General features: G+C 37.9%; 1 protein-coding gene across 8 annotated transcripts in view; it reads right to left on the reverse strand.

The window, feature by feature from the left end:
- The window catches only part of TRAPPC9 (trafficking protein particle complex 9), a 474624-nt gene that overhangs the window by 422876 nt on the left and 24999 nt on the right, over window positions 1-26749 (reverse strand). For all 8 annotated transcript variants that reach the window (XM_015283239.4, XM_004940062.5, XM_040690620.2 and 5 more), the window contains 3 exons: window positions 10294-10420; window positions 6048-6193; window positions 2499-2584 (listed from right to left, as the gene is read on the reverse strand). In XM_015283239.4, coding sequence (XP_015138725.1) covers window positions 2499-2584; window positions 6048-6193; window positions 10294-10420 — 359 coding nt within the window. The remainder of the gene's footprint in view (window positions 1-2498; window positions 2585-6047; window positions 6194-10293; window positions 10421-26749) is intronic.

A 26749-nucleotide genomic window follows, 5' to 3' on the forward strand; every position in this document is an offset into this window, starting at 1 on the left:
GATTTCAAGATAGTTGCACATTTAGGAAGAATGAACCATGACAAAGGGAACAACAAGGGACATCATGCAATGGAGAATTCAAAGGGCTGCCAGTCACTGGAAACAAGGTTGAATGAGCAGTCATACTGCACAGGTAAGGTGCTGAGACAGAAAGAAGGAAAAAGTTGTGGGTCAGACAAGCTAAAACTGACACTAAATGAAAAGGATATGCTCCCTGTACAAGTGATTCTAATGTGAAAGAACATGAAAATTACAAGAAATCAGACAAGAAGGCACGGGGACTGCAGACATGAGTACACGTTAATAATAAAACAAAACCTTTTAAAATATTAAACGTTCTGAATTATTAAAATAAAACCACAAAGATTTCATTCTTGTGATAAAGTAATAACTATTCCCACACACAGTAAACCCACAAACAACATCAAAGAATAAAAACAAGTCAGGCTGGATGGAAATGTCAGAGTTCCTCTTGCCCAACCCACCGCTCCAAACAGGAATGACTTTCATGTCAGTGTAAGTTTTTTTCACTGTCCTATCCACTCAAGTTTTGAAGATTTCTGAAGATGGCGATCCCACATTCCCTCTCAGAAACCTGTTCCTACTGCATGGCCACTGCAACTCTGGCAAAATAGAATGTCTCTATTAGGAAAGTCTCCCATTGCTACAATACGGGAAACTTACGCTGCGCATCTCTGGGAAGAGTTCTGCTCTGTCTTCACTGCAGCTTTCCAAGTGGAAAGGACAGCAACAGGAATTGCCCACTAGTCCTCTCTTCTTCAGGCTGAACAGATGCAGTTCTCCTCACCCGTCCTATGCTGCTGCACTGACACCAGCCCATATGTATTGCTGCTATGCACAGAGCTCAACATTTGGTGCTGAAGACATTGTCTCTCAAACACTGAGTTGAGAGGAGTAATTGCTGTCCTCATTTGCTGCCTACATTCCTGATTCCACACAAATGAAGCAAAATCAACTCATTTCTACCAATTAGACAACATTAGTGCACAGCAGATTTTCTCAAAGCGCTCTATTTTTAGAACACTGACTAAAGAACTGTGTTAATCACTTCAATTATTTGTATCTAGTCTGCATTTCTACTTCCTCCGGTGCTTCCCAATGAAACTGAAATGCAGCATTAATTCAGAAGATAACCATCTAGCTTGTAGTATTCATAGTATTACAATTAATTTTCACAGTGAATGGATGAAGTGCACACTCGTATAAATAACTGTATTCCAAACTCTTAAGTGTATGCAGCCACTTACAAGAAATTTCCTCATTAAGAATTTATCCAAAAAGATTTTGAATATATAATTTCATCATTACTTACACAAGACAGATTAGATGATAAATCAAAATGTTCTTAAAATAATTTTTACATGGAGTCCTTTCTGATTCACACATTTACCATTACTTTTTCTATTCATTCCTAACATTTCAGAATACCTCTGTAAGCATAAGACAAAATGCTGCTGAAGGAACCAAGTATGTTAGCTTCCAAGAATGAATTTCACTCTACTCTAACTACAACCCTTGGGTGTGTTCATTTCCTGTGGAAAAAGTACTCTATCATATGTAGCATATTACCTCTAATTTAGGTGTAATTGTTTGACTACCCACTGCAGTACACCTATCAATTAAAAAAAAAATCCTGAGCATATAAATACACCCTAATTTACTTACGTAGTCTTACTTACTTCGTGGGTTCTAAGAGTCGGGGCTCCTTTTTTAAAGCAATACTAAATATTGGGGAAAAGGTCAAAGTATTTAACTAAGGACAACACTGGATTAGGAGTGACCGGAGATTAAGGTGGCTTGGCAGTAAAAGGGTGTTTAACCTTTTAAGAGATAACTTTAAAAAATCCTGTTAATTGGCATAAAGAGGAAAAAAAATCCACTGTGTTTCAGTAGAGAGCTTGGGCTTGAACCTTCTAACCTGAGACACTTCTCTGGTGTTTTAGCCTTTTTCTCCCCACTTCCATCTCATCAATTTAGCATCCAGTGGTTTCAAATAACATATATGCTTGGAAATAGCATATCCATATGCTGAAGCATCTATTATAAATCAAAGCTTCTCAGAACAAGTTATTTTCATTCCTCATTTTCTGAAAAAATGTGGTCAACATGGGAATTGGTAAAGCTAGGATAACAACAATTTTTTAAGTAACAGGAGGAAGAATACAGTAATTATTAGGCTTTAGGATATGATTATTACTTGAAAACCAGCATAAATAAATTATTTAGCATGAGTTTGAATCAATGCAGAAAGATACAGAATTGATTCACAGGTCAGTAGCAGTAAAGCATTTTAACTCTCCGAAGAGTAGACATTTCAATTCAGTATCTCATCACCACTGCAAAAACATGAGAGAACTTACACTGTTAAACTGATGCTATACTGACTTAAACAGATTTTAAACTATTTGATTTATAGAAAATGGTATTAATAGTCTAACCTAGTGAAGAAGTTAGAAAATCTTTTTGAAGATACGTACCATGTTTTCTACTCGGAGCTCAAAAGGCATAGGGTTGTACACCATCAACTGAACTTCACACACATCTCCCTGGACCCACTGGAAGTCTACACGAAATGAATATAGAATTAATGCAGGAATTGTCTAATCGTAGTGTTATAAAAATGTGCATCAGCTGAGCTGTCAGTGTTACATTATCTTTATGTTTGAAATTAACACCTCTCTATGATCTGCACAGCAAGTTCTATTCAAGTGTACCAACGGACACAAGCTGCAAATCACAGGCAAAGCAGTGCGTTAAAGGACCGGATACGTTCATTAATAGGCTTATTATATTAATGCTAGTAGTGCTCCAGGGCCCAATATTACATTGTGCCAACATTACTTTGGCAAAATTAACTCCGGCACCAGTTCAAAAGAGTACTTAAACACTTCCTTAACAGTAACTATTTGAAAGCTTTGGTACTTCCATACTGGGAGGTAGGCCCAAAGTACGCATCACCTCGTATCAAGGCTCAGTCAAAAAGCAACCAGATAGGGAACAAGCACCAAAGGAAAAAGGATATGAAAAATCATTGAAACAAATCTATACACAGTTGACAATATGGAGTAAATAAAAGATCATTCTAAATTAAGAAGAAAGCATCTGCTCACCAGCAAGATGCCACCTCCATTTCCTCCTACTGATTTCCCACAGAGCACAGTAAGAAGTTTGGGAAATACTGTGTGAGGGGAGGATGACACGGAGAAAAATTGATGCTGATTATTTATTGATTGATTGATGATTACAAAAGGGAGACTTAAGCAATAACAGAAGATATTAAGTTTAATTTCTGGATATATTTAGGAAAGACCCATAACCAGTAAATAGAAACTGCAAGGACATCTTATTTCTTGACCTACCCTACCACAAGTTATAGAGTTCAAGCTTTAAGAACTATTCACCACAGTAAGTGTAAAATTTTGCAGCTTTTTGTTACATTTAAGGAGGTAAGGAATTTAAGAAGGGGAGGTCTGTGGCACATAAACCATTTCTGGTGGGCTACTCCATGCGCAAAGGCTATTTGGTACCACAACTCCATAATCTTTTCAGCCCACGTGGTGCTCCTCTCTGCCTCCCAGATTTCTCACCATAACCACATGCAGTCTACATTCAGATTTTACACTGAATGTGACGTCTGCCATACAAGGTGAGGAACTACAGTCCAAATAAACAAAAGGTGGTTTTAAAATAGTCATTAAATAGATTAAATAAATCATGACCATAATCTAATCAATAACACACACAGATTAACTTTTAACTAGTTTACTCAATGATTTTAACACATTATTAACGCTCTTTTTTTCTAGGATATTAGAAAATGTTCTGTAAAAAAACAGGATTATTAAGACTGTAACTCACAATTAAAACCATCTGCTCTCTAATAGCACATTCACAATCACTATCTGATTACATTCCGCAAGCAGTGTTAGAGAGCTCAAGGGAGATATGCTTAATGCAAATGTTTAAGTCCAATTAACGCTACTAGAAATTAACAGCATACATTCTAAGATATTAACAGGTTATATTACTGTGAAACCAGGGAAGTAAAACAGTAGGTTAAAACTAAATGTTCAAACGCACATTTGTGTGGGATGTTTTGTAGTTGTTGTTTGTGCTGTTTTGTTTGTTTTTAATTAATTCATTAGTGTCCAAAATCTTCTGCACTCTGCAGTCCCCGAAAGAACTGGTAGCTTCTCTCAAGAGCCGTCACACAGTTTCAAAGCTATTTAAGCACTGAGCTCCCATTATGGTTAACAATGAACTGAAGCAGGCATTTTAGCCCTTGCAAATTACAGTAATTTCGAGATTAGAAGAACTACCAGAGGATCAGAATTCCTTTTTTGAAAAACACATACAATGCAACCACATAAAGTGATTCCGAAAATGTAAATCACTGGGGGGGGGGGGGAAACACACACACACATTGGAAACTAATTATTTCATCTTGCTACATTTTACTCAAAGCAAACAAAATCATTAGCTACTCTGATGCTTTAATGTCTTTTCTCCCAAAGAGAACAATATCCTAGGCTCGTTTCTTATATTTTTGCAGGTTTGACCACTTTCTCACTGTCAAATACTCCCTAAGCTACCTCCCCAACAAAACTATTGACACGTATTTTCAGGAAAACAAACAATACACGTTGTGTCAACTCATTCACTTGGAAACCATAACCAGCAGCACCAAGAGCCCTCACTTAGCTACCTATAGTTTGCTTTCCATAAGATCTACATAAAAGAGAACAGGACAGTGCTACAGAATTGCTGCACTGGAGGAAACGTTTTTGAAATGAAAAGTAAAATCAGTTACACGGTGTGAGGTTAAGAGCTATACTTACACCATCTGCATATAGATATGAGAGATGACTTGCAAGACTTGCTGATGGAGCTGTATTATGCTACCAGCAGTACTACTTAGACTATCAGGACTTCATAACAAAAATCCCTTTATGTCATAAACCATGAGGTTTATTTCTCATGACTAGTGCATATTAAAATCAATTTAAACAGAATAAAATAATCCAATTTATTGTTTTCAGTTAGAAAAGCTTATCAAGTTGAAAGCTTAAAAGCTGAAAACATAAGACTTTTCCAAAGGGCTTTGTTTCCCCCTTGGCTTCCAGAACAGAAACACAAACCATTTATTATTGTTGTTATTTCTAATTAAAGAAGATCAAATGTATGTTAAAAAGCAACCACGTTATCTTCAAAGATTATTAAATTCCTCAGCTTCTTATAATGGAACTATGGTTTTGTTTTGTACATTCCTTTCTGTGTAAAATTTTTTTAACCAAACATTAGAGGTTTTAAAAGTAAATGTGCTGGCTATGTACTTCAAAAGACAAAAGCCTTAAAAAGCTTCACACGTAGCTCAGACATCTCCTTACACTAAACAAACTAGCTAACTAACTAAAAGGAGAAACTGTGTTTAATTTAAAACTCTTGTGGTACCAACTTGCACTACTACCAAAAAATGGAGGTTCCCCTTAGTGTCCCTCAAGGAACAACAATACTGCATAAAACAATTGCATGTTAAGACTGGCAATAAGATTTTATTTAAATGAAAAAAATATAACAAACATCACCAAATTAGGAGACACAAAGAAATATTATAAGTTATAAAGAAATATTTTCCAAAGAAATATTATAAGAGATACCATCAGATCTACATCTTTTTAATTTCTTAACCTTTATTAGCCATCTTTTGAAAGCAAATTAGTAGTCCAGCTAAGCCATGCTTTGCAATCACGTTCATCCAATCTTCCAGGTAATACAAAGTTTGGGTACTGAGGAGCACCTGCTCCTCTGAAAATGAATTTCATCAGCTATATGACTTTCTTCCCACTTCTGACCTGGCTGAACTGTCCCACAGGTTCAAAAGTCACTGGGAAGAACAAACTTTTGCTCTTTGGGATGTCAGGCTAAAAAACTGATTACTTCAAAGAGAAATTCAGGTTTGCTATCCCCGATCAAGACAGAATTTCCAATTTAACAAAACAATGTGAAATACGGGAAAATATTCTTACCTATTTTCTTAGTTCGCTCTTCCCCGCGACTATGAGCAATAATTGGAGAATATATGAAGGGGCTTTTGGTTGACACATTCTGGCCAAGTAGACTTTTAATTTTGTGAGGTCGGAGACTGGTGGGAAGGTTCAAGAGCTTCACAGATCTGTGAAGTAAAAATAACTTTTATGGAAAGTTGTGTTAAAAACAAATACCAAAGGAAAAACAGCTTCTAGAGAAAGCATCAAACGCAAAACTTGCAAGTGATGTGAAATCCAGCTGTTAGTTTCCAAGATGAGAGCAAACTGAACTACAGATACACTGAAACTCCAGAAAGCAACCAAATATTTAACAAACCCAAGCCGAAGCCAGACAAAATTTCACTGGACAACATAATGCAAATAAAGAACTTCTTCAAAGTGAATAAAATAGGTTTTAGAACAGTTTAAGTACACAAAATTGCACCTGGAAGGAAGGAAATGTCACAGGAATTGGAGAGGTCTTGTTTAAAGATCATAATACAATTACAGACAGACAGGAAAGGACTGATTTATTAAACCATCTTGCTGTTGGACCAAAATTCCTGTGATACAAAGCAGGGAAACCATTTGTCTTCCACTGCTGATGGGAAAAAAAAAAAATCAATAGAAATACCTTCATTTTTTGCTAATTGCCACAGACATCCCACCACACTGATGTGGACAGCCACAAATTAAAATGCTCAGAAACCTTGCCAGCACTAAACTTTAAAGAATATATTTCTGTACTTCAAGATAGATTGTGGACACACCTAGATATGATGGTTATGAGAGCCCAGCCAAAACCCTCTGAGCCTTCAAAACTCAGCTGAGGAGCCAAGTGCAAGAATCCCAGAAAACTGCAACCTGTTCAGAGATGAACCAACAACTTCTCCTCTTTCCCTGTTACTGATCTATAAAACTTATTTCACTGAAATTCTTTGAGAATGCTACAAAGAGGCTATGGATGTCACAGCATATGATTAAATTCTCATGTTTTTATATAGTTCATCAAATATCATGACAAGCACTGGGGAACTAAGAAAGAAACCTGCCGTCCTCAACTTAAAATCAAGCATCTTCACCTCAAAAAGAAGGTGTTCCCTTAAATGTTAAAACAATTTTGCAACAATTACACGATAGAAATCAAGTCACTCACTCACCACAGTTGCAGAATTACACTAAATTTCAAAATAATGAACTATCACAGAGAACATGAAAATCAAGTCCTCCACGTTTAGAAGCTCAGCACAATGAAGAATAGTTTTATCAACCAAAGAAACCAATATTCCCATTAATAAAAAGTGCATACATACAAGACAGCCATTTGTTTTAAAAATTGCCCAAACCATTCAAGATAATGTGCTATTACTGAAAAATAATGATGCTGTAAGAGGAGTATTACAAAGACAAGTTACCTCTGTGATATACAACATTTGATAAGAAGTTAGAAGAGAATATGAAAAGTGTTTTGGAACAAGAAATAAATCACATCCATTCATTATCTGTTGATAACTGTGTCAGCATCACAGTCAAATGCAAAATAACAGGAATAAGCTTCAGGAAAAAAGAGACTATGACAGATTCTGGAATCCTCTGAACAAAGTACAATACCTTTTCTTACTGGATCTGAGTACAAATTAGAATGCAAATTTAAGCAAAACATGTGAGTGATACATATTTGAGGAAATTAACACTAAAATTTTGAGAAAGTGCTAATAAAAGCAATTTTATGTCCTCAATAGAAAGTGCTATGGCTCATCCATCACTATTAAATAAATAGCATTGGATACGCTTATTTTTCTTTCTAAATCTTAATGCATAGCAGTGGAAGGAAAGATCTTCAACTACTTGTTAGGGAATGTTACCTTCTAAAATTCCTTTGTGTGAAAAGCTTGAATAAGTACATTTACTAGCCCTGCTCCCAGCCCTGCTGAGTTCAGCGGAGTGGCAATTAGGAATTACAGAACAACTGCAACACCATCTTGGAAGAACAAAATCTTTTATTAGGGAAATAAAAAAGCTGTATTGATTGAAACCAAACTTGCTTAGAAGGGAAATAAAAATACTTTTAAACTCTACTTAACCCTCTACTCAAGTAAACATTGCATCTATTAGAATAGAAAGACAATTCTCCTATTTTCTATTTGATGAAATACTAGGGCTTTTCATAGTTTACCATACCGAAATACTTTCCAATCCCATGTGCTTTCAATTTCTACAGCTTCAGACAAACAATTAAAAGCTCAAAGAGCCTTCCAGATTGCACTACAGTATCTGAAACATCAAAAAATTCCAAAGTTCCAAAGGCTAGAAAACACATAAAAATAATACTTAATAATTGTCAATAATAGACCAAGTATCTAGTTAAAAGATATGGCATAAAAAAAAATAGTGAAACAGATAATATGAAGTATCAGGAGTAAACACTTAAAGGACAGCTACAGGCATTAAATACTACATACCAGGAATAATTAACTATAAAGACTTCGCCAAGCCAAATCTCCTCAATTGCTTCATGGGTACAGGAGAAAAAAATGTAATAATGCTACTGTGTTCTGGCCTCACTAAGTCAGTTCAATGTTCAACAGTATTTTAATTAAGACATTTGTATCCAAAATTAGTATGACAAATTAAATGGATTAATAACTAGTAGACAATGAAATGTCAATTGTAAATAAAACTCTGCATCATCAGTAGAAGTGTATGTTTTACATACACTGGAAGGCTCTAAAATGGATTGAATCATAAGCTTAGGTTATTCAACAACGGTCAAAATACCTTTTCCACACATTTATATCTCAAAAATTAGCACCAGATCAGGTACTACATCAGGCTGCCCAGGGCCCCATCCAACCTGGCCCTGAACACCTCAAGAAATGGGGCATCCACAGCCCCTCTGGACAACCTGTACTAGCACCTCACCACTCACTGAGTAAAGAATTTCTTCCTAACATCCATGTAATCTAAATCTCTCCTCTTTTAGTTTAAAGCAAACCTAGAAATGTCTACCTGTCTCTTGACTCAAAGCATGATGTGGGGTGACTGGTTTAGAACTATACATAGACTTTTAGTGAAACCAAATCCAGTAACTCTCCCATTGCCACACGTAACTTTGGCTCCACCAGTTGCCATTTTAGGATCATAACATGCAGTGGGTGCAACTTGAAAGTGTGCGCTGCACCACCGATCAGGCAGCACAAAGCAGATACCTGCAAAGCCACCCCAGATGTCATTGCTAACCAAATCCTGCACAGGCACTGCAGCACAATGCTGGAAGATCTCAAAGAAGATGCATCTTTCCCCCAGAAATACACATGAGATGTGGGGTGACTCAGGTGGCTAACCAATGCACTTGGTCCCAATACGGGACAAAAGACTGTTCAGGACACTGCTGGTTTGTCTGCTACATAAATCCAATTTCAGGCCTATGCTCTAGTCTAATCTGTACCTTAAGAGAGCACAATTCACACAACAAATTACTAGTGAGAACAAACCTATTGTGTTTAATGTACTACAAATAGTTAAACAAGGTCTTTGTCTTCAGTGAAAAATTAGAGAAGTTAGAATAGTAAAACTAGTCACAGAATCAAAAAATGCTCATAGAATAAAACATTTATGTCATTTTAGAGACTGAAGGTAACCTGAAAATAAATGTCATTTTCACTCTTTGGTTATGCTTTTTATTATCTTTCTGTGATACCAGAACACTTGCTTTATGTCTGATGACATCCTACAGAGAAATCAAACGTCTCTGAGAACTCTTTTCAATAACTTCCAACATATTTCTTTCTGAATGGCAAATACCAAACACCATTCTTGACAAAGACTTTCTTTTAGCCTTTTAATTTCATGCCAAATTGCAGTTATTCCATCTCTGTGTCTCTCTCAAATACTTTATACTAGGCTTTAGTCTAAAAAATGTATTAGTCATTGGAGCGACCTGATGACCTAACTTAAATCTCAACTGCAATTACAAAATACTTTTCTTAGATTGTATCAGAAACTCCTGAATGACAGTTTTATTTTTAAAAAAATCCTCTCTTTCTGAATCTAAAGACCACAAAAAGTATTTTCTGCTCAAAAGCTCTATTTTTGCCCAAGAACTTCTCAAAACAATTTGACATTTTGACATTTTTTCATGTTATTGTGAACAGCTTACATAAACTGAGAAGACGACATTCTTCCAGTATCCTTTAAAATTTGACAGGTACTGTGGAAAAGTTAAAGACTGTGTTTGGAGTCCTACCTCACAATAGGCAATTTGGTGAATGGAACAGGAGGTAACTTCAAACCATCTGGAAGAGTGATGAATTCCATTGTGCCAGGACATTTTGCTGTGTAGCTTTCCAAGCTCTGTGTCACATCTTTCTTTTCTAAAAAATAAGTTAATTGAAAATAAGAGTAAGAAACACTTTCAACATACATGCAACGAAAGTTTAAAACTTCCGTTTTTTGATCTGAAGCTTTACTTGCCTTTTTGCATTTTTACAAGCTAACTCTAAATGAATACCAACTATTGTATGAGAGTACTTAACACTATGCACCAAAATCCTTAAGCGAATAAAGCAAAACAAATTAAGTGGTCTTCAGTAACCAAGACAGTTTTATGTACTTTTTATAATTTTTAAAATTGTCAGTGTATACCTACTTTTCATTAGGTTGTCTTTCATTGGCAAGATAACAATTTCTGAAATCAGACTCGCAAATCTAAATACCCAGAGCAAACTGCATCAGACACATGAAGGTTATTTATAACATCGACGTTATGTGAACAAGCCTTGTCCTAAACACCAGCTAGAACAGTATCAATGGCAAAAAAAAAAAAGAAAAACCAATGAATTTTGAGGTTATCTTGCACTGAAACTACCTACTTCTTAAAGTAATTATACTATGCTGCTAAATGTTAAAGTTTTCTTTGGTTTTGCTTAAAATACAAGAACATTTGAGCAAACAAACATTATTAATGTCATCTTCGTGGCTCTGAATTTTTTTCCAACTATCAGTTCCAACAATTCATACAATCGTGTCTCCAGAAAAAAAGGGGATATATATGGCCTGAATACCAAATTGTTGTTCTCTGATGAGACTGAAGTACTGAAGTCTCAAACAGAAATAAACCTCAAAGCTTGTGTTTAGATGGGAGGATGAGATATGTGAACACTCTTACACCTACAAGGGTTTAAAGTACAATGAGCATTCTTTTGTACGTCAATAAAAATAACTATACAGTAACTAAATAGCTTCAAGAAATTGCACCACTGACATCATAGGAGGGATTCGCTCACTCTTATTCTTCTCCTCTAAAAGATAAGAGGGGACTGCATTTAAAAAGAGCATGAACTTTAAGAGAACAACTGACATCCTGAGTCTACAAAATGCTGCAAGACCTAACTATTCATTTCAACATACGAGCTGACAAATTTACAAACATTTAATAATAATGCAGCATCTATAAGCCATTCATTTGTTCCTGTATAAGGATGCAGATCCAGTTATAACACTGGAATAAAAACAGTGCGGTGATTTATGTCAGAGCAGAACATGACTACTAGGCTGTTCCTGTCCAGTGTGAATTGTCAGAAACTACAAAATTACCATCTTTCACAACATAAACCTGGGGACAGCTCCGTAGCAGTATGTAGCTGGCAAGAAATACACTTAACTCTCTTCGTTTTGCCTGCCTGCTATTTCTCACGACCTATAATAACAACAGATTGCCATAACTAGAAACAGCATCTTCAAAAATGAAACACAAGCTGATAGGACAACAGACCATTTTCACCATCTGTGAATGGGAGAAGCATGTTATTTTCTCCTTTCATGTTAAACTACTCATGGTTCAGGTAGGTTTATCTGTTTGTAGAATAGGTGCTACTGTGAAACAGTTGATCTCTAGCAGGCAACCAGCGATTTCAAGGTTCAGGACATTACTTCATCCAAGGATTTTTAATGCAGACTCATAAAGCCTGGTGAGAAGTAAGCACTAGCATCCCCCTTTTACACTTTTAAGGCATTTGTTTTTCTGTTTCCTATACAACTTAATTTTATTTTAATGTCTGTCAGACCAGGTAATGCAATGCTGCATTTCAAATACTACTGGTAACACTGCATACATCTGTTTTCTTTTTCATAAACCCAATTCTTCAGGATGCATCTTGCATTATGGCTACAGGTATTTTCTAGTACACAAGGTATGTCTTCCACTGAAGTCTGTGCTGCCCACATCACCCTGGCATTCATAGGCTTCTAAGGCCATGAATACACACACTTTCTAAGTGCATAAATATTGACTGCAATTGCCTTTGTTGTGAAACTAATGCCTCACAACAGATAAACTGCACTGCTTCCACTGAACAGTCTTGAGCCACTCAACACATTTTAATCAGGTATAGGGAATATTCCAGAAAATACTTCTCAGGCATATCCAGACACTCTGACCAGCACTGCAGAGCCAGGATTTGCAGCAGTTCAAGACAGAGTACTTTAATAAGAATGTCACACTAACAGTCCGGGTGTTATTTGCCATTTTATAGGAGAAAGAGCACTGATACCTGTTGAATCTACTGAGTTGGAAAGCATCACAGCAACCAAAGATGATGAAGACAGCACTACAGCATGCACTTAATTCTGCCTGAGACCAGAGGTCTGCCACTCTGAAGAACTGGCTTTTATTTCCTAGTGTGAAACGCTGTCAATTGTTGCATTCAAAGCAACACTCGCAAAAGGAATTTGTTTACAGATTTCAGAGTCACATTTTTTATTTCATGGCAGAAACTCAGCATGCCTTCTGCACAGGCAAGGCTAAAACAAGACGTTTTCCTATGCTGATACTGTATGAAGTGCAGTTTATAACAAGCTGTTGACAAGCCAACAGTATTATTACTTTTCACTTTGCACTGCATCTCAGCTGAGATGCAAAAACAATCTACATCAACAGGACATACCAAGAAGCATCCACGATGTAAAAGAACAAGAGCTACACAATCTTTCCTGACAGCCACTTCTGAAAGCAGATGTTGGAGCCTCTCTCCTTTGACTGATGCTTCTGCCACCTGACCTTAGTGGTTTGAAGGAATGATACAAACTTCTCTTTTAACCCAATTTCCATCAAAGCCTTGTAGTTGTCATAATCCACCACAGACTGCTATTTTTGAAACAGCTCTGATTTTTTTTTTCAAGCATCTGCCTCACTGTCACTGTATTTTGACACAATCAAAACCGACACCAACTTTCTGGGAAGACTTTTTCTCAACTACTGTCTCCTGATCTATATTTTAGATGACTATCTGTGGCTTAAAGAGACAGATATCATTGGTAGTTACCTTTCTCTTTGATAGGAAGGGATGGAAAATGGTTACTCTTTTTTGCCATCTAATGTTTTCATCCTTGTGTATTCCAGCAGGAAAGCAAATGACACTTGGTCCATTGACCTGTGAATTATCCTCTGAATACTTTTGTGGGGGTATTGAAGAGGTTCATTTATTGAGCGAGAAATAACAAGTTATTTTCTCATCTGGACTCTTCTTGCTTCTCATGACTTTTTTTCTCCAGTTTCTCTCCAGACTCATTTATGATCAGGATCATAAAATAGCTGCACCAAAATAAAGCCGCACAAAGCCATTAGCTTCACCAAGGGAAGGTTGTGCCTGATCAGTCCAGTGGCATTCTGTGGTGGAGTGACAGCATCTTTGAACAAAGGGAAGGAAACTGACGTCATCTACCTGGACTTCTGCGTGACCTTTGACATGGTCACCCACCACATCCTTATCACTGAATGGGAAAGAAACGGATTTGAAGGGTGGACTTTTTGGAGAGTTGGTTGGAAGCTCGCAGCGAGATGGCTGTAGTCAATAGCTCTATATCCAGGGGGAGGCTGGTGACAAGTGGTGTCCCCCAGAGATCTGTCTTAAGGTCGGTACTGTTCTAGATCCTCATCAGTCCTCATCAGATCCCATCAGACAAAGATGATAGGATCAGGTGCACCCTCAGCAAGTTTGCTGATGACACCAAGCTAAGTGGTACTGCTGATACGGCAGAAGGAATGCCATCCAGAGGGATCTTGATAAACTTGACAGGTGGGCCCATGTGAACCTAATGAGGTTCAACAAAGGAAAGTACAAAGTTCTGCACTTGGATCAAGGTAATCCCAAGTTAGTATACAGACAGAGAAGAATTCCTTGAGAGCAGCCCTGCTGAGAAGGACTTAGGGGCCCTCACTGATGAAAAACTTAACATGAGCCAGCAGTGTGTGCTTGCAGCCTGGAAAGCCAACAGTATTCCGGGCTGCATCAGAAGAGAGGTGGCCAGCAGGGCAAGGGAGGTGACTGTCTCTCCACTCTAACCTCATGAGGCTCCACCTGGAGTACTGCATCCAGGTCTGGGGTAAAGGAAAGATGTGGAGCTTTTGGAGAAGGTCCAGAGGAGGGCCACAAAAATGATCCATCTCTTCTACAAACAAAGGCTGGAGGAGTTGTGTGTGTTTAGCTTGGAGAAGAGAAAGTTCCAGAGAGATCTCATTATGGCCTCCAAATATTTAAAGGGAAAATATAAGCAAGAGGGAAATCAATGTTTTACACAAGGGGATAGTGATAGGACAAGTGGGAATGGTTTTAAACTAAAGGAGGGAAGATTTAGATTAGATGTCAGGGGGAAGCTTTCCCTGAGAAAAAGGTGAGGTGCTAAAGCAGGCTGCCCAAAGAGGTTGTGGATGTCCTGCCCCTGGAGATGTTTAAGGCCAGGTTGGATGGGGCCTTGGGCCACCTGATCTAGTACTTAGTCTAGCAGTTGGCAAACCTGCATGCAGCAGCGGGGGGTTGGAACCTGATGATCCCTGAGGTCCCTTCTAGCCCAAGCCATTCTTTGAGTCTGTGAACACCACTGTCACTACTGAGCACATACTTTTAGTTTGCTTATTATAACCTCACACTACAATCGCCCTGTCTCCTACAGAGTTATTTCCATTACCATTTTCTCGTTGCTTCTGGTAACTAAAGATTTTGCAAGTCCACCAATATTCTTGGTAATTTTTTATTTAATTATTTAATGTCAACAAAATAACATTGACTTTGTCCCAAACCTGCTCTGAGCCTTTTTCTAATATGAGAACACAAAAAAACTGGAAGCTTCAGTTGCAGTTAGAAACCACTTGTGACTGAAAGCCACTGAATGTGAAGGAAAAGTCCTTCTGCTTGTTTCACAATAATGTGAAACAACATTTCACAATATTTCACCAAAAAAAAAATCTCAACAGGGCAGGAAAGGAGGTCAGTTATATATGAATATTTTTAAGCACTTCGGTAATCACAATTTTACCATATCATACAAACAGCACTGCATGCCTTGGCAGATAACTGAAAATTCGTAGAATATAATTGTTTTAATTGTATGCCTTAACACTGTAATACTGGAAGAAATGTAGAACATCTGTACTTAGTCACAGTCATTACCCTCTAAAATTGAGTGAAATATTAAAAATACAGTGTTGGGTCCTTGGCTGATCTTGTATTGATGAAGTTAATCTGTCCCCTGCAAAACAACCTACAGCAAGGCAGAACAAAGAAAGAGAACAGTTTATGTATGATCTGCCAACTGGAAGACAAATGATTTTCTGGTTCCTTATGCAACTCACTAAAATATTACAGAAGGAAGTAGGGAAACAAATAGCTAAAAGCCTTCTGACTCCAAAATATCCCCTGGTGGTAAGCTCAGCATCAAAGGTTTAACAAGAAAACCTGTACCCAGGATTCTTTGTATTGGCTGAGCTTTTCCTTTCACACTGAAAACAGCACATGGCGTTCAGGAAGAAGTCAGAGGAGACCTCATGCAGCAGTCAGCCCCACAAAGCGGCAGCCAGCTGGCCTATCCAGTTCTCTCAGGAACAAAGTGTCAGACATCTCCCTGACAAATTGCTAGTAACAAGGCAGAAGACAGACAGTCTGACAGTAGAAAATGAAACAGAAATGGTAATTTCTGCACCCATAAAAATAGATTTTTCCCTTCACAAAATTGAAAATTGCTTGATGAGCCGTCTTCCAACTAGAGAAGACAAAGTCAGTGCCTGCTACTGGAGAGATATCCTGCACCACCCTGCTGCCAAGGCACTGCTGATCCTTCAAAGAAAAAAAGGGCTTCAGAAAGAGCACAAAATACTTCAAGAGACTCAGGAAAGTTGGAGAAGAAAGCAAATACTCAGATTGTAACCACTACAAACTGTTTTTACCTTGAAGTTAATCACTAGGTTATATGCAAAGGTCTTACTGATCTTTCAAGCAATCCCTCAAATTCTAGTTTGGGATAGATGCAGGTGGACAGTAATGGCCTAGCTGCATATTCAGTACACCACTTTGCTATCCCAAGAAAGGTAATGTTCCAAGTGAAGCATCTGAGCAAACCTTGCCTGATAAATTCACTTATTAATGTATTTCAGTTGTTCAATTTAGTAGAACAGAGCAGCTCTCTCTAATTAGCAGATAAGCATCACCTGTTTTTAACACTACCTAAAGTCTGATAGAAATTAGCTAACAGCATTTTCTACGTTTGTAGTAAACTACATCTCTAATATTTTCTCTGAAGAACAAATAACTGGTGCAAGTAAGTATGATTTTGAACTGCTCAGAAGTCTCAAAAAATTGCTTTCAAAGCAACCCAATGAATCCTGTTTTCATTCCAATATTCACTACTGCAATGCATTTCAGCACACACCTATGGTTTCACACTGCCCTGAACAGCTACATTTCAGTCTCCTACCTCCATTCAATAGGACAGGAGATATACAGGAATCACACGCAAGTTGACTGGCCAACTGGATGTCAACATGCCAAACATAAGTTAGATCTAATGGTCTTTTTGTCTTTGTCTCCTGAGGCACTGTTAGCATTTACCTTTTATGTGTATAAACAAGTCATGGAACTGAAACAAACTTGACATCTCTGATCTGTTGCCCACACCATGTTTTGTCTACACACCGAATGGCTATTCTTAAAGGAAAATCCAGAAAGGCACTGATGGACAGCATATAATATGAATCCTATTTCTTTGAGAAATCAAGCAAAATAAATCTCTAAATACAGTAGAGACTGGTAAACTTCATGGTCTGACATGAAAAAGAGCAAGTACAACAGGAAAATAATTAATCTGCACCAGTCAGAAATCTTGGTGACTAAGACCCACTTTCATGAATAGATTATCACAGCCAGCACCGAAGTGGCTCCATCTATACAATAATGAGTGCAAAGGGATTCAGTTATTGCTGTGTAAGAGTTCACCTTTGCAAGAGAAATGACTGCCTTTACTCCTAAGTTTGGAGGAGTGGAGGAAAAGAGAAAAACTTATATTCAACACACACGAAGTATAGAAGTGTAGTCTGCATCAGAATAACACTGCCTGCTTTTGAACAGCACCACAGAGGAAAAAAGAATGGAAAGAGATTGTCTAAACATACAATGGTGTTTTATTTCAAGATTCTTAGCAATTATATAAAACGTATATTATTATGCCACAGTGTGTTTGGAATTCGCACCTAGCATAAAAATGTTTTTAGATAAAATCTCATGAAAAATTGACACAGCTGAAGTCAGAGTTCACAAAAACGGCATTAAAATTTCAGTATTTAGTTCTCTGCTGTCACTGAGATAACTTCAGATGTCTGTAGTTTGAACAAAATATCAAAATATATTTTGCACGTACAAAACCAATGCATCATCCACTGAGAAATATTGATGATATTCTATGTTAAGAAATACCAGAAGATCCACCCTAACATGAAGGGTAGCAAAATAAGCAAAGATAACTTGCATAACATTATAAAAATTAAGGACAACTGCTACCAATCTGCTTCTGTACAAAGCAGGTTTTGTGAATATTAACAGATACAATGGCATAACTCTTACACACTCTTATTCCTCACTTTGTGTTTTGGGTAGAAGAAGCACAGAGAGACAGAAGGTAAGAACACAGCAATTTCAGTAGGTCCTTTTTTCCTCAAGTAAAATGTCCTGCAAAGACAGTCAACACAATTCGAAGTTTCAGTATCTCCATTTGTGATACAAAGAGACTCCCATTTCCTGAGAAAAGGACAGTTTAATTGTTTAAAGAATCACAGAATCATTAAAGTTGGAAAAGACCTCTAAGACCATCTAGTCCAACCATCTACCTGCTGCCAATGGTGTCCACTAAACAGCGTTCCTTAATACCAGACTTACAAGTTCCTTGAACACTTCCAGGGATGGTGACATAACCATCTCCCTGGGCAGCCCATTCCAGCACCTGACCACTCTTTCAGAGAAGTTTTTCCTAATATCCAACCTGAACCTTCCCTCGTGCAACTTAAGGCCATTCTCTCTCATCCTTTTGCCAGTTACCTGGGAGAAGAGACCAACTCCCACCTTGCCATAACCTCCTTTCAGGAAACTGAAGGAAGCAATAAGGTCTCCCCTGGGAATCCTCCGGACTGAATAATCCCAGTTCCCTCAGCTGCTCCTCATAAGACTTGGGTTCCAGACCTCTCATAGCTTCGCTGCCCTTCTCTGAACATGCTCCAGGGCCTCAATGTCTTCCTTGTACTGAGAGGCCCAAAGCTGAACATAATACTTGAGATATAGCCGCACCAGTGCTGAGTATAGTGGGATGATCTCCTTCCTGCACCAGCTGTCAACACTATTTCTGATACAAGCCAGGATGCCACTGGTATTCTTGGCCACCTGGGCATACTGCTGGCTCATGTTCAGCCAAACATCGACCAACACCCCCAGGGTTCTTTTCCTCTGCACAGTCTTCCAGCCACACAGCCCCAAGCCTGTAGTGTTGCCTAGGGTTGTTGTGGCCAAAGTGCAGGACACGGCACTCAGTCTTGCTGAACTTCATCCCACTGGCTTCAGCCCCTTGATCCAGCCCATCCAGATCCCCCTAAAGGGCCTACCTATCATCAGGCAGATCAACACTTTGTCTCAACTTGGTGTCATCTGCAAACTTACTGAGGGTGCACCCAATCCCCTCTTTCAGATAGTCAGTAAAGATACTAAACAGGACAGGCCTCAATACCAACCCCTGTGGAACACTACTCCTCACCAGTCACCAGCTGGATTTAACTCCATTCACCATCGCTCTCTGGGCCCAGCCATCCAGCCAGTTCTTTACCCAGCAGAGTGTATCTGCCCAAGTGACAGCTTCTCAATGAGAATACTATGGGAGACTCAAAGGCTTTGCTGAAGTCTAGGTAGACTACATCAACAGCCTTCCCCTCATCCACCAGGCAGGTCACAAGCCTGTAGTTCCCTGGATCCTTCTTATGACCTTTTTTGTAGATGGGGGGGGTCACGCTGGCAAGCCTCCAATCCTCTGGGACCTCTCTGGTTAACCAGGAGCACTGATAGATGGTGGAAAACACGTTGGAAATCGCCTCTTCTAGCTCCCTCAGCATCCCCACATGGATCCCATCAAACCCCATGGACTTGTGACAGTCCAGGTACAGTATTAGTTCTCAAACTGTCTCCACCTGAATCATGGGGGGTTTATTCTGCCCACCATCTCAGACTTCCAGATCAGGAGGTAGAATACCCCGAGGATAATTGGTCTGACTGTTAAAGACAAATGTAAAGAAGGCATTGAGAACCTCAGCCTTTTCCTTATCCTCAGTGGTCACATTCCCCACCACATCCACTAAAGGATGGAGATTCTCCTTAGCTCTCTTCTTACTGTTACTATATTTATAAAAAAGATTTTGTTCTCTTACTATAGTGGCCAAGTTGAGTTCAAGCTGAGCTTTTGCATTTCTGATTTTCTCCCTGCATGTCTTAACAGCTTCTTTGTATTCTCACCAGGTTGCCCATCCTTTCTTCCACAGGAGGTTCCCTCAGGCTCATTTCTAACAAGCCTTGTTTTAACCTCTCACCACTTCAGACCTGGTTTAAAGCCCTCTCAATGAGACCTGCCAGCTCCTGAGCTAGGATTCACTTCCTGCTTTGAGATAGTTGAGGCCTATCTGCAGCCATCAGGTCAGGCCAAGTAAACTGCCCGTGAAGACATGAATTCTGAGGTACAGCTTGAAAACTTCATTATATTTATGAATGACTTTAAACATGCTGGCAAGTTTTAATGACTGATTTCCTGTTTCTCTTAAGACTTTTGATAAGGTGAAGCCTAGAGATTTTCTCTGTGCCTTATCAACAAGTCTAACACACAGCTCTGAACTGAAGACTAAACTAAGGTAAACTGTAGAAGATTTTTGAGTTTCTTTTTGTAATACTACGTGATTTGAATCACTGTTGATTTTATTTACATTATAGTAGTCCTTCATATAACACTGACTTAAAGTGTCAGTCTTCATATTTTGTGCTATGAAAAAGAATTTTATTCCTCTTGGTGACTGTGTTAGTGGTTTACTCAATCTGATGTTTTTATTCCACTTTGTAATTGATAAATTCACTGAATTACCATCTGAACCAGCAAACTCAATCACAGAAGGATATGCAGATTATTATTTGGAACCAGTTATGTTCTATTGGCATTTTGCTTTTCATCTCAGCAATCTTAAGTTTCAGAATAGCCCAAAAGACATAAATTTCATGAAATTACGTATTTTTTAAAAAGCTACTCTAGAGTTTAGTTATTAAATAAGCCAGTTCCTTCAGAAAACATCAATTGCAGAGTGAGCTTTTAAATGAGTAAAGTAAGCCCAGAGAGTTTTAGTCTCCTGCTACTATTCTGTATTAAAAAAGATTTTAAAATATGCAGCGCTCCAGATAAACTCCCAGCACCAGGAGTACATAACAGTGCTGAAGATTTACAGCACAGAACTGAACAAAACAGAACTAGACCAAAAACAGTAAAATTCAAATCTAAGTAACTATCTCGTAGCAAATTCTAAATATCATTCACCTGATTCACTTTATGCTTACCTTGTACAGGAAAACTTAAATAGCAGCATGCATCATTACTCTTTGCAGTACTGCAAGAGAGATGGAAGGATCACAGAGGAAAAAAACGTGGCCAGTGGGCTCATGGATTGTGCATATCTACGTCCTATTTATCTGATCATGCAAAGTACCATGATGTGTAAGATAAGTGGCTTCGAAGAAGTTTCCTCATACTTCAGAAAACTCCTATTATAATATGTCAGAAAGCATTTACATTCAAGCTTTTCTTTTTTTAAAATACATACATTTTCATTCAAACATATTGTGTCACAGCTATCTACCAAACACAAAGTGATAGGTCTGTTCAATTACATCTATATATATATATATATATATACACACACATACATATTTCATATACACATACACAGATAAGATACGGAATTACACTGAAATTGTAAAAATCTTTCCATCTAATGGCTAAGAATCTACCATGCTGCTGTTAATATTTCCTTTGAAATTATACTGAACATTTTGGTCTCCATCCTGAAATCAGTTAATTTTAACTTTCTAAGACCAAACATTTAAAAGATTTACTGGTTACAAAAATACATCTTGTAGGCACTTTGTCAACCAAAATACAATGCAGTACATTAAAACCAGTTCAGTAATGTCAGTTAAGTAAACCTCACCTCAACTCAGAAGCATGCATCAATTTAATTTCCATCATAATTTCTGTTCAGTCTGATTAAAGTTTCATTCTTTTCAGCCCTTGAAGTCAATAACTTTTATCCTTCTAAAAATTAATTTACGCACTGTAAAGGATCCTAGCAGAAATGCTGTCCTAAATTAAATATGGTATTAAGGAACAACATTCCTTACAACTATAAAACAAACATTGCCAACTACTGACAGGCCACATCTATATGAACAACTGCTGCAGCACAAAAGGAGAGAAACTGTAGAGCAAAACAGTCGGTGCCTACATTACACACACTTCAGGAAATTTATTTCTTGAAACTACTTACAGCATAAGCAGACCTTCTCAGAGGTTTCCAATACCTCTTATTTTCCACTCTCAAGAAACACAATATCCCAATCAGAACTACCCCAGAAACTCTTCTAAATACTCAGCAGCTCAGCAGAAAACCACTGTTACCATCTCCATCAGTTTCCTAACAGCTTACACCTGTGTTGAAAAGCAGAAGCCTATACCACTTGATTCCATTCTTTCCTCCACACCATAACCATAAAGGGAACGATGCACCTGGTCACAAAAACCACCACTGAAGACAGCCACCTTATTTAGTCAGAACTTCCATCCCACGTAAAAGTCTTAAAAAAAAAAATGCAGAGATTCATTTGCCATTTACAGTTTTAAATAGAAAATAAGTATAATTTTATGATATTTGTAATTAATGGATTTTTAAAGTTCATTACTTTTTAAAAGTATTTTAGCATCTTTGAACCTTATCTGGTATCTGAAATTGATGATCACCTTCTTACGGGTCATTCCCCACCATAAACCATCTCCAGTCATACTTTGAAAGAATTCCTCAGATATATTCTCTGCAGAGGAAGGACTGTGCCTAGAAATCTTCCTTCTTAACAAGAAAATCTTGACCGATTTGTCTGCTATATCTCAGTCTTAGCTGTTGGAGAGGGTCCAGAGGAGGGCCACAAAGATGATTAGAGGGCTGGAGCACCTCCCTTATGAAGGCAGGCTGAGGGAGCTGGGCTTGTTCAGCAAGTAACTAATTCTAACAAAAAAAAAAAAGAAAAAAGAACTGAAGCTCTCCAGAGCTCTTGCTACTGCAATCTAAGCAGGTAAGAATGAGATAGGGTTGGCCTTCTGGGCTGCAAGTGCATATTGCAGGCTCATGTTGAATCTTTCATCAACCAGCAAATCCTTCTCCTCTCAGGGCTACTCTCAAGTCATTCTCTGCTCAGCCTTTATCTGTGCTTGGGATTGCCCCAACTCAGGTGCAGGACCTTGCACTTGTCCTTGTTGAACTCCATGAAGTTGGCATGGGCCCACATCTCAAGCCTGTCCAGGTCCCTCTGGATGGCATCTAGTGTCTACTCTAGTGTGTCAACTGCACCACTGAGCTTGGGATTTTCTGCAAACTTGCTGAGGGTGCACTCGACCCCACTGTCCATGTCGCCTGCAAAGATGTTAAATAACACCAGCCCCAACACCAATCACTGAGGAACGCCACTCGTCACCTGTCTCCACTTGGACATCAAGCCATTGACTGCAACTCTCTGGGTGCAACCATCCAGCCAATTCCTTATCCAGAGAGTGGTCCACCCATCAAATTCATTTTTCTCCAACTTGGCAACAAGGATATCATGCAAGACGGTGTGAAATGCTTTGCACAAGTCCAGGTAGATGATATCATGCAGTCCCTGGTCCTCCAATTAAAAGAACCCAAAGCTGTCAAAGCATCAAGTGCTGGTGCCCATCAAAGTTGGATGGTGCTCAGCCAACACTAAGAAGTCCATCACAACTCAAGGATGAGAGGAACTGAAAGAGCTTAAGTTTTGGCAGAAATTCTTCATCAGGGAAGATGATCTTAGCACAGTGTGAGAATAAGCATTTTCTGGATAGTGAGATATTATTTTCAGGAGAAAACAAGCAAACTTATAAACTCCGAAGGTTTGCATGTCATAGATTAACACGGCATATGCTTTTGAATTGCTAAGTAACAGCCAGTACTGCATATGGAAAGAATCCTGGCACCATGGGACTCAGAATCATGTCTAGACATGAAATCTAGACAACTAGAGAGATTTTTGAAAAATCAATACAGGACCTCTCGAAGGAACAAATCCTTTTTTTCTTAGAACTGTGTTTCTATCACCCTACAGACGATGGGCGCCCATGGCATGCAGTCACTGTCCGACATAAACCATACAAACAGTCCCTGATCAAGAAATAAAATACCACTCCGTGGTATTTCTTCTGCAATGCTTCTGTGAAGACAGATCAATCATAACTGAACTGTAACTGAAAATCCACACACAGAAACTCCTCTTAATAGATACTGATGAACTCTATTAATAAGATTTGCTTCTGAAGAGAAAATATCCAGTCAAGGCAAGAATGACTCCCTCAGCACTTCATCACATGCAGAACTTATCTGTCCTTGGATTGAAGAGAAGCACCTCTTCTCAGAAGAGATTTTCACTAAAGATTTCCTATGCTTCAGTGAATCAATGACGGTGGCTAGAATAACAGCTCTGCAGAGGAAATGTCTGTATCTGAATGGTATTTGTAATGATATCTTTTGTAGTTGGATAGGGCTAAAACAAGTTTTATCACGGTACGTGTAGAAAGATAAATAAGCCAAAATTGTTCTAAATCTTACACTCAGGGAGCAAAGAAAGTTTGCTAACTAGATCAACAAAACTGAACCAATCAGTGTACCTTATCTTCCAGACCAAAAGACATTCTGTCGTTGTAGCTGTAGAACTCAGCCTTTTTAGTTTTGGTCACTGTTGCCGCTGAGAAGACTAAAGACAGAGGTCATCACAGAAAGACTCTGAACTACATGATGTCCACTGTTCTGCTTCTGGTATTGAAAAGTCAACATACATACATAAGAGGCCACACTGTCATTCTTTAAGTAGTTAGCTGATGTGCTTCTGTTTCTAAAAAAAGCTATCATCCTAATTGAGAGAAGGATAAGAGCAGAAGAATAGAAATGTTGATACACTGAAGGCTCTACTAATACTGCAGTAGTATCTGTGCTGACAATCCAGTTGGCTGAAGAAATACCGAAAGGGTACAAAGAGGGCTCAGGTCATGTTCAAAAAGGCAGAATAATTAAACTACTTCACTCAGTAACAGAAGTACACAACAGACAGATCAGCAGAGATCTCAAAAGTGAAGCTTATCATCTCATTAGAAGTCTGAAAAGCACAAAAATAATTAGAGAATCGGAAGATTTTAATGGTAGAGGCAGAACAAGAAGTACCAAAAGGTGTACATTATTTCCCAAATAAGTAACTTCAATGATGTTTAAAGAAGTGAAAGTCATCAAGGAAGGAATGAAGCATTTCTAGTTTCATCCCATACCGTGAACAGTGAGAAAAGATCACTTCTGTGAACTTACATCCTTGCCACCAGAAAAGTAAGCAAAGCAGCAGGTATGATGGAGTTGAAAACCCACTGAAAATCTGAAAGAATCCAAATCTGCATGAGGGACACACGTTTTCTGTAAGTGGATTCTGTATGGTAGGTCACACACCAATAACAGCAGTTTCAAAGTAACTGTGTGTTTAGACAAGCTACAATTAGATTGGTGACCTCAAAATCGTTTGTTGGCAATAGAATTAAAATCCTTTTAAGTACTATCGATACTATCAATTAAAAAAAAAAAACAAGAAAGCACTGTTTTTCAAGCATCTGACCTTATCCAAATTAAATTCATTGTAAACTGTATAGTATTATGCTTCAAAAAGTATTATAACAAGGAGATAGAATTAATTCCAAGCAATTCTGCAATTGCATATTTTAATTCTTATTTAAAGGAAGAGTGATTCACAAGGGCTTGTTAAAACATAATGGCTTGAGATCAGAGCTTTAACACAGAATTTGGTACCTCTTTTTGCTAAGCAGAAGACTGCATTTTGCAGATTTATGTACCTAAATAGCTTAGTTTTAAATTAGACTCTTAAATTCCATGTTGTTAAAATAATGACTGACATCCCCCATTTACTTGATGAAACTTTTATTCAGATTTGCCAGACTCCATGGCTGGAAATTTTAATCCCAGTGATTATATACAGAAGTTCTGTTTTTAAAATAATTATCAGTGTCATTCAATTAACTCAAATACAAGAAAACTGTGTTTTAAACACAAACTAGTTTTGACAATGTATTTGTGTTTTGTGACTAGAAACAAGAGCTTCTAATAATTAGATCTTTCATTGTAACTGCTGAATTTCATCCTCATCCTTTAAATTCTCTTTGTAGCAAATATTAAATCAAGTTTTTCTGCCTCCTGAAGTCCCACTTTCTCAATTTCAGCTGAACTAATAAAAGATTATTAGATTAACAAACTAGAGTAAGGGAATATTCCTTTTCTGCCCATACAAAGCAAATCCCAAGACAGAAAAGGGCTGGATTATGTTCCAGTGTTTATGTTCCATGTTTAGCTGGCAACTTCCTTTCAGTTGGAGTTTTCACTTCCATTAGTTTTATTTTTAAAGATAAGCTGGTAACTATCTGAAATTTAAGTGTAGCATTTAACATATATAACCAATTCAAGTTTTAAAATAGGAAAATGTGTTTTATTTAAGAAAAAAACACATCATTTTAAAGAGAGGAAGCCTGACATCCAGCAAACATTCAGGAGATTCAAAACCTAGTGGCAAATACAAAAAACAAGTTCTTAGGGCTTTAAGATTTGGGATTAGCCATATCATATATGGACATACACAGAGCAGCTCAAAGCCTTGTCTTCAATGGAATTTTCCATCCTTAAGAAAAAAACAGTGAAACTTCCCTTATGAGCCCAGAAAAATCAAAGGACCTTTTAACAGCAAGTAACATTTACAGACAGATAATTTATTTCAGTTTATCAGTTCTCCTTCCTCCATTACTGATTTGATCCACTAAACAGACAAGGAAATTTATTAGTAGGCTCCCAGCAAAACGTTTGCTGCAGAAATAACCAAGGAGAGACATTTGCCCATTATTGAAGCAATAAAGAGAGAAAAACATGCTGAATTCAATTTCCCTCAGAAACAGCTTTCCAACATGCTTTCCAATCTAGATGATTCTGTTGGAAGAGACTTTCCTTGAAGATGAAGTCCAACCATTCATCTAATGATACCAAGTCC

Source organism: Gallus gallus, chromosome 2, assembly GCF_016699485.2.
Source record: "Gallus gallus isolate bGalGal1 chromosome 2, bGalGal1.mat.broiler.GRCg7b, whole genome shotgun sequence".
In the NCBI taxonomy this organism is placed as follows: domain Eukaryota; kingdom Metazoa; phylum Chordata; class Aves; order Galliformes; family Phasianidae; genus Gallus; species Gallus gallus.